The sequence below is a fragment of the Magnolia sinica genome, chromosome 4 (genome assembly GCF_029962835.1).
Source record: "Magnolia sinica isolate HGM2019 chromosome 4, MsV1, whole genome shotgun sequence".
NCBI classification, from domain to species: Eukaryota; Viridiplantae; Streptophyta; class Magnoliopsida; order Magnoliales; family Magnoliaceae; genus Magnolia; species Magnolia sinica.
In genome coordinates, this window is record NC_080576.1 from 2,258,833 (window position 1) to 2,268,374 (window position 9,542).

At 41.6% G+C, this 9,542-nt stretch overlaps 1 protein-coding gene across 1 annotated transcript in view; it reads left to right on the top strand.

Annotated features, from left to right (window-relative positions):
* The window catches only part of LOC131242128 (PH, RCC1 and FYVE domains-containing protein 1-like), a 31,865-nt gene extending 23,059 nt beyond the window's left edge, over positions 1 to 8,806 (top strand). Inside the window, exons 4-9 of the mRNA XM_058240562.1 lie at positions 1,251 to 1,331; positions 2,739 to 2,933; positions 3,015 to 5,141; positions 5,421 to 5,567; positions 6,101 to 6,396; positions 8,288 to 8,806. Coding sequence (XP_058096545.1) covers positions 1,251 to 1,331; positions 2,739 to 2,933; positions 3,015 to 5,141; positions 5,421 to 5,567; positions 6,101 to 6,396; positions 8,288 to 8,435 — 2,994 coding nt within the window. The 3' untranslated portion in view covers positions 8,436 to 8,806. The remainder of the gene's footprint in view (positions 1 to 1,250; positions 1,332 to 2,738; positions 2,934 to 3,014; positions 5,142 to 5,420; positions 5,568 to 6,100; positions 6,397 to 8,287) is intronic.
* Positions 8,807 to 9,542: the final 736 nt, after the last annotated feature.

Sequence of the window (9,542 nt, forward strand, 5' to 3'; positions counted from 1 at the left end):
ATAAAGGGATTGATTCCCCATGCTCTATCAGTTCGAGCTTGTAGAGCAAGTGGTTAATTGTCCTGCATTAGTATGCATTCTTTTTGCAATTTTTAATTCCTAAATATGCGAATATGTGTATTTTAGCATCTCTTGAAGTTTCACTGTAAATTTTGCACTGTTTTCCCCTTGCTTCCCGCGTCTCCGCTTATTGGCGACATCAATATTGTTTTCGTATTCCTGGCTAGGAAAACTTATAGCGATATTGATGCTTAGAACACTAGCTACACTCGTGATTATCTTGAAAAGAGATGATAAATATATTGGAAGTTTGGTTGAGGCAAATTTAATAAGCATCATTCAACCACCCAATGATAGATAAGATCTTTCCCACCCTGGTAATATTTTTCAATCCTTTCAGTATCACGATCCCAGTATGAAGGCAATGAATTACCACCCAACAGAATCCCAAGATATTTCACTGCAAGTGACATTTTACTGCACCCCATCCAATCTGCTAGAATTTGGGCATCTTCCTCATGAGTCGCCAAACCTGCCATGGTGCTTTTTATTTCTTCTTCTTCTTCTTTTAAATGTTCTCTCCAAGGACCAAACTGAAACATTTTCAAAACATCGAAGGATTCCTTTAGGATTTTTCACATATTCTAGATTAATGCCACAAGTAATAAGAGTAGGTAAACTGAATGTGAGATTCAAGAGCTTGGGAATGATATCAAACCCTCTATTAAGACAGATCACAGGTGCTGCCCATCCTCTCCAGAAGCATCCCCATACTTTCCGCCACCGTTTAAAAGGGCAGAGGGGAAAGTAGATAACCTTGCTTAAAACCTTTGGAACTGGAGAAGAAGCTGAAAGGAGATCCATTCACCAATATAGAAAAGAAAGACAAAGTGGCGCTACTCCTGATCAGTTCATCCAATGATCAAAAGAGGGAAGAACTCCCAATGTTAATAGCCTTTGGCGGACACCTTTGCTAATGCATCAGTGATAGATTTGACCTCTCTACCAACATGGGTAAGTGAAATGTTGAGCTGGAGGCAATGGCCGAGATGTGATGATGTTTGTTACCTTTTAAATCAGTCTAATGCCTCATGTGTAATGTCTTTATCATTCTAGTTTGTGAGTTGTAACTCATATTGCTAAACATTATGAATGATATTCTTTCTTTAATTGTTTTATGTGCTCGCATCTTGAACCTATTATATGAGATTTGATTGATGGAGCATAATATATGTGCTATTGTCTTTCAGGCAATATTTCAGCGGTATCCACGGCCTGAGAAGGAATACCAATCATTTTCTCTTATATACAGTGACAGGTCTTTGGATCTGGTGAGTATTGGTTGATGCTGGATTCTGGCTGGGACAAATACTTGTTTCTGGCAAGAGATAGGGTGGCACTTATGAATCCTTTATTCATATATGGGTTTTGCTAGCATCCCCACCTTCATGAGAACATTAGCAATGCCCTGAAGTTTTTGATTGACACCTGGGATGCCTAATCATCAATCTAAACTATCCACTCTTTTGTACAACTAGTGACAAGCCATGGTCCAAAAATCATGCCAAGTGGACGATCCTAAACATCTGGTCAATAACATGGAAAATGGACAGTTGAGATTGAGCAGAGAAACAAAATGGGTTTAATCATTGTTTTGAAACATCTATTCAATAGATTCCACTTTGTATTGCTTATTTTTCCGAAGTAGAACTTTGGTTTAATGATTCTAACCATATGTTCTATGGCCCTAAAAGATATATATTGCTCTTCAATGATGGGTGGTTCTAACAAATTGGCTCCATTCAAAGGGTTAGGATCATTTGATTGGCATAATTCTTGTACCATGGCTTTCTTCCAATGGTACTATTGAATGAACCATCCCAATTGATGATTGAGCGTCCCACATGGCATTCAAAAGGTTAGGGGGGACGTTAGCAAAACCTTACAGATACATACATACATACATGGTCTCCTGTGAGCAAATGGCGTGCCCACCATGATATGTATGTGAAATCCACTTTGACCATAAGGTGAGGCACCCCATGTTAGGTATAGGGCGCAGAAACCAGGCTAATCAGTGATTCAGGTGAGCCACAACAAGGGAAACAGTTGGTAAGGGGACACCCACCCTTGATTTTCTAAGGAGCCCACTGTGCATTGTCTGGGACATCCAACCAACCATTAAATGCGTCACCAATGTTAGGCCCAGGGCCCAAAACGAGGCTGTCAGGTGGGCAACACCAAGGGAAATAGTTGGGAGGGGGAACGCCCACCCTTGATTTTTTTACGGGCCCCATCGTGATGTCTATGTGAAATCCACTCTTACCATCAGGTGCATCACCACACATTAGGCTCAAAGCCCAAAAATCAGGCACATCCGTGAATCAGATGGGTTACACCAAGGGAAACAGTTTGGATATTGGGTGTTCCCCTGTTTGGTGTTCCCAATTGTGTGGCCCACTTAAATCGCAGATGGACCTGATTTTGGGCCCTAGGCCTAACATGGGGTGACACACCTGATGTCGGAGTGGATTTCACATACACATCTCGTTGGGGCCCACCTGAGATGCCAACCCTTTTGCTCGCATGACAATCTCCTAACTGCTTGCAATATTTTGCTACAATGGTTGTATTCTTTTTACTTGTGAATATCTTCCCCATGTGCAAGTCATATTCTCTTTAAAGGGCTGTCTGCATCCTACATTTTGTGACTATTTTAGCTTACACCTCTATGACAGATTTGCAAGGATAAGGATGAAGCAGAGGTCTGGTTCGTTGGTCTGAGGGCATTGATTTCACGTGGTAACTTCTCAAAGTGGAGAACTGAATTAAAGAGTGATAGAGCTTCCTCTGATGCAAATAGTCCAAGTACAGGCGCTTGTGGAAACTCCCAATTGAGCTCTCCACCTGGAAGTAGTGATAACTTTCACAAGGTCAGATTACTGTGATGTTCCTCCAACTTCAGTTATCCCCAAAGTGCATTTCAGTTAGATGTCTTGTTTTGGTGATCTCAGGACCCTGGAGATGCCCAACAGATTCATGTTCCATATGAGAGTCCACAAAATGGTCTGGCGAAGGCATTTGCTGACGTGATATTATATACCGGAGCTCCCAAAGGCTCTATTCAGTCAGATTCAGTTGGTAGTTCTCTCAACTCATTCTCATCTGGAGGTGCAGATAACTTGAATGGCCGGGGATCTACAGCTGACACTTTTCGAGTTAGTCTTTCTAGCGCAGTGAGCTCATCAAGCCAGGGATCGGGTCATGAAGATTTTGACACATTAGGAGATGTTTACTTATGGGGAGAAGGAACGGGCGATGGGGTGCTTGGTGGTGGTGCACATGGGGTTGGAAGTTTGTCTACTGCCAAATTGGATGCGCTTCTGCCAAAGGCACTGGAATCAGCAGTCGTGCTTGATGCCCATAGCATTGCTTGTGGGAGCAGGCATGCTGCATTAGTCACCAAACAAGGGGAACTTTTTAGTTGGGGAGAGGAGTCAGGAGGCAGGCTTGGACATGGAGTAAAAGCTGATGTTTCTCACCCTAAGCTTGTTGATGCTCTCAGTGGCATGAATATTGAACTTGTAGCATGTGGTGAGTATCATACATGTGCTGTTACGCTGTCTGGGGAACTTTATACATGGGGTGATGGTAATCGCAATTCTGATCTTCTTGGGCACGGTAGTGAAGTTAGCCATTGGATTCCTAAAAAGGTGACTGGTCAAATAGAAGGAATACATGTCTCGTCAATTTCATGTGGACCTTGGCATACAGCTCTTGTAACATCTGCTGGTCAATTGTTTACATTTGGTGATGGAACTTTTGGTAATCTTGGCCATGGAGATCGTAGAAGCATAAACATTCCAAGAGAAGTGGAATCTCTGAAAGGATTACGTACAGTACGAGCAGCTTGTGGTGTTTGGCACACTGCTGCAGTTATTGAAGTTATGGCCGGGTCTTCTAGTGCTAGTGACCTTCCATCTGGAAAGCTGTTCACCTGGGGTGACGGGGACAAAGGCCGACTTGGACATGGTGATAATGAACCTAGACTTGTACCAGCATGTGTAGCTGGGTTGGTCGAGTCAAGCTTTCGTCAAGTGGCCTGCGGGAATGACATTACAATTGCTCTTACAACCTCCGGACGAGTACATGCAATGGGGAGTACTGTCTATGGACAGCTTGGGAATCCTGAAGCCAGTGGAAAGGTTCCCACTTGTATCGAAGGCAAAATTCGCGATAGTTTTGTAGAAGAGATTGCATGTGGTTCCTATCATGTTGCAGTTTTAACTTCAAAAACTGAAGTTTACACGTGGGGCAAGGGGGCAAATGGGCGATTGGGTCATGGTGACAATGATGACAGAAACACTCCAACCCTTGTTGAAGCTCTTAAGGATAAACAAGTTAAGAGTATTGTGTGTGGTTCAAGCTTCACTGCTGCAATCTGTCTTCATAAATGGGTGTCCAGTGCTGATCAATCCTTTTGCTCTGGCTGCCATCACCCATTTGGTTTTAGAAGGAAGCGTCATAACTGTTATAATTGTGGGCTAGTCTTTTGCAAAGCCTGCAGCAACAGAAAGTCTGTAAAAGCTTCTTTGGCTCCAAATATTAACAAGCCTTATCGGGTATGTGATGATTGTTATACTAAACTTAAGAAGGTTATAGAAGCTGGACTGACCAGTCGACTTGCAAAGAACCGAAATGGAAGTACAACTCAGGGTTCCAGTGAGGTGGGAGAAAAAGAAACTGTAGATTCTAAGTTGCATGGACAACTCTCCAGGCTCTCTTCTGTTGAATCCTTCAAGCAGGCTGAAGGCAGATATTTGAAGCAGAACAGGAAATCAGAACCAAGTAAAAGCCATGCTTCTACTGCATTCACTGGAATTTCTCAATGTGGAAGCTTTTACTCATCAAGATCTTCGAATTTCATAGTTGGGACTTCGAGGAAAATATTTTCTGCTTCTGTTCCTGGTTCAAGAATGGCTTCTCGAGCAACATCTCCTGTCTCGAGAAGGCCCAGTCCACCTCGTTCAATAACCCCAACACCAACTCTAGCTGTCCTTGCATCTGCCACAGTCATTGCCAATGATTCAAAGCAGATGAATGACAAGCTAACCCAAGAGGTTATTAAATTGAGGGTGCAGGTTAGTGGTTCACAAATGCCAGATCAGATCCATTTTTTGTTGGTATATGTTTCATATAATGCTATATTGTCTTTTTTTAAGTCATTGGAAACTACTTTCATAGGTTAACTAGGCAAGGAAAATGCAACCTTAATATTCTTCATAATCAATTTGGCTTTTAATCCAGACATGCCTAAAAAATAGCTGTCAGATGATGACTGCTTGAACTCTGTGAATCATAGGTGTGTTAAATTGATTAAAGGTTGCTAAGCAGGTATTGGCTGTATTTCTACTCTGCAGGTGGAGGATCTTACCCACAAATCCCAACTCCTTGAAGCTGAGTTGGACAGAACATCACGGAAATTGAAAGAGACCACTGCAGTTGCAGGGGAGGAAAGTGCAAAATCCAAGGCTGCAAAGGAAGTAATAAAGTCTCTTACAGCACAGGTAAAGTTACCTTTGTCAAGCATGCTATAGTTTTTGTGCTTAATGGATGTTTTACTTGAGATTGAATTACTCTTTTGATACATGGAGTTCAAGAGAGGAGTCAGGGAGTTTTGCATTATGTGCTCTTTTCTTCTTCTTTTTATTTTTTTAAAAAAATCATGCTAGCTTTTCTATGCCTATGGATATTTTACTTTTCCAAATTGAGCTTAAATTGTAGATATGCTCTGTATATGATCAATCTATCAGCTATTCACATAACTGTTGCTGACATGTGAAGTTTGAAAAAAAAGAGGAAAAAGAATAGTAGTCAATCTGCCATAGTTGACTATATGGAGGGAGTTCCACAAAGATCGACTCCTGTTTTGAGCACTTGTGGCTGGTTCACAAACTGATGAAATGGCTGCATAGTCTCACCTAAAATAGACAAGCAATCATGTCATGCTGCCTATATTGCCCAAACATTATTCCATGGTTCAGTTGCCAAATAGTTGCTCAATTTTCTCATATCAGTTTGTGATTTGAGGTTTTGGCAGTTAAAGGACATGGCAGAAAGGGTACCTGAAGGGGCTGTTACTGGCAACAAATCAGGTTCAATTGCATCACATGCCTACAATATTCTAAGCCTAACTTTGAGCGACAACCATCAAAGTGACCAGACAGGTTCTCTTGAATCCGAGTTCAATGGCCACTTAAGTAATCCGCTTTCCTGCAATGGAACAAAGACACCAACAGAAGAAGCAGAGTGGGTGGAACAGGATGAACCAGGCGTGTACATAACTCTATCATACTTGCCCAGAGGTGGGAAGGAACTCAAACGAGTTCGCTTCAGGTATGATGACCGCCCCTTCTTGCCTTCCATTAGTGGTAGATTTTGCATGAAACATTTTTTTACAAGTCGTAGACCTGTTGCTATTCCCAAAAAAACTTGTTCCGGTCATAGCAAAAGTATTACACTTCCTGATATAGGATAACTTGCACTCCCAGCATTTTCTCAACATTTGTTGCCTCAAGTGATATTGGCATTTATGCCATTCTATAAAACCCATGAATTATGAGATGTCCCATTCATTCATTGCCTGTCATTTCCAGAGACCCGATTGCATAGCAAGGGTAATTCTGTAATATCGCAATCATGCTGCTTCTGTAATACCACAAATACAATCATGCTAGGACTAGGGATGAATGGAGCCCAATAATGCTGTTCTTATTTCTTGACCTTAAGCATTGTAAGCTCATGGGTTCTCTTAATCCTCCACCTTAACGTCACTTGGCTTTTTAAAACTCACAAGCTCCCCAGATAATTTCGCCAGAAAAAAATCTCCTGATACAAGGTCAGAATCCACATAGCATTTGAAAACTTTATTTAGTTTTGGGAGAAGATGAAAATCTCCTTAACGAAGTTCCCTTTTCTTCTTTCAAGATCATGAAAATTCAGTATTATTGTCCTCTTGTGGGAGAATCAAATCATAGGTTTTCGAAGGCCAAATGTCCTCATTTCTTAGATTCTGGGATTTTCTCTGGAAAACAGGCATCTTTACCATCCATATGAAGTAGCATGCTATTTCTTTTGCTACAGCTTATTGACGGTGCTTCCAAGCATGTGTGCCAGTTCTCAGCCATTGATTTTGCACAGTCACAACTACTGCTTACAGGGTCTTGTTTCTTGCTTCCCTTATGCATCACTCTCCCAGTCAGAGTATTATTCGGCCTTGAATTTGCAACTTCGCAACGCACCTCCAGATTTTCCTGCATAGACTTTTAGAACTGCAACTTCATTAGTACTTGCCCATGGAATAACACCTCTGTACCTTGTAGTTTAGCCCTGAACTCCCCAGGAGAATGTCACATGCCCCTACACCCCATGCTTCCACACATTTTCAGCTTCAAAAGTGAAATACTCAATTGTTCAATAGAATCCCCTATGCGTGACTTCAAAACAGCCTTTTGTTTGGGGAGTGTGGATTATGTGCCATTGGAAATATTACATTGATGGTTCGATCTCATTCTGAACATGTCGCACACATGGATGACTTCGAACCATCAATGTAATATTTCCAATGGCATATGGGCCATGGTCCAAAAATCATTTTGTTTGGGTGGTTGTAGCCTTTTGCTTGGTGGCATACAAAATAAGGACTAAAAGACAGAAATCAGCAACGACTCCCACCAAGGAAAGGTCCATTTATTACATGGTTAAGATGATACAATTAAAGAAAAGTTTGGTTTGGGAGCCAATCAGTGGCTGTGACCACAGGATGCATGCTTCAAATAGTCATACATGAGCCACATTCGTGTTCCACAATCAGGAGGCACGAAAATGCCGTGTGTCCAGAGGCGGGTAATATGCTCCTGTATGTTTTTACTAAACCCTTAGGCTAAGCTAATCTCAGTCCTTGGATTACTTTAATCTTAGCCCTTACAATACCCCAACAAGACTCCTCTATTACTAGGCAAACCTTGCAAAATTGGCAAATAACATGCGGGTTCCACACAAGCTGTGGGTTTCTAACATCCAAATCATATGCACTGTGTATTTGCCAAAGGAGCTCAACATCAGCAATACTGGTGATGCTAGTATGAGCCCTATTTGGTCCCTCCCTCCCTCCCTCCCTCCCTGCGTGCATAATTCAGTCAGCCAAACTGAATTAATCAGTGTTTCACACACTTTCATAGATTATGCATTTGCATGTCTGAGTTCATTTATTATACTTTGTTTACAGTCGGAAGCGGTTTGGCGAGAAACAAGCAGAGAAGTGGTGGGCTGATAATAGAGTGAGAGTGTTTGAGAAGTACAATATCAAGACAGCAGAAAAATCTACCACAGAGCCTCTGTCAACATCAAATGAAATGGATGGCCAGATTGACTGACATTACCAGAATATATGACCTCCTGCTCAACCGGAGAAATGTAAATTTTCTTTCTGGTCATCTGGTGGAGTTGCCACCAAAAGATCGGTGAATTGGAAAGTGGCAGATCAGGAAGAAAAAAGGAAAAATACAGATGCGCCTTTAGCGTAATGGACCATGCTCTTGCGAACATGCAATCTTGGGTTTGAGCCCAGCTCAGCAGCTGAGAAAAAGATCTGCCACCTTCCAAGCTTGTTCTTCTCTTAAAGCCATCCTTTTAACCCAGGCTTCTCTTCTGAGTTCTCACCTGTTGTTTCTCATATTTTCCTCTTTTCCATTGATTGTAATAGCATTAGTTACTTTGAAGGAAATCCAAAGAAAATTTTGTTCAAGTTTTCCACTGGTGTTGTAACAGGTTCTTTTGTTCCATTTCGGCCTCTTTAAAACCATGGATTGGATGTTGCTAACTACGACAAATCCCACGGATTATTTGCCCCTTGAATGTAAACCATGGCGTCAATCATTTTTGCAACACCCATTAGCAGACCTTTGATCAGATGGTTAGGATCACTTCCAGGTTGCAATCCAAGGCACCTGTACAGAATTAGTGCCTTCAGGATCACAGGATTAATCACAAAGCACTAAAGGGGAAGTTGAATGGGGTGATTAATAGCACATCCAAATTATAGTACACGTTCTATGCAGCCTGTCTGTGGCTAAAATGGATGCTCACAGCACACACGGACCCATCACTTGTGGCATGGGATCCATTTCTTGTCCCAACAGCAATCCTCATAGACTACCCGCCTTCATTTATATTTCAATTTAAAAATTATTTATTAATTTGCTGTAAATATTTTTTGATATTTTACCTTCAGTGACAATTTCCCAATAATATTGCAAGAAAAAATGTAACATTTTGAATCTCCTGCAAAATTCCCAGGTCATGAGATTGCTGAGAACGAGATTCTCAGTATGGATACCACCCTTTGACATCAGGTCTAGATTTCAGCATTAGAATCTGGGTCAGGATCCATGTCAAAGCTGGGTCAGGTCTGGTGCAGACGCAACCTGCTTATCTTTGTTAGTCACCTGTGTAATTAGTAATTCAGATTTTAATATAGGCTT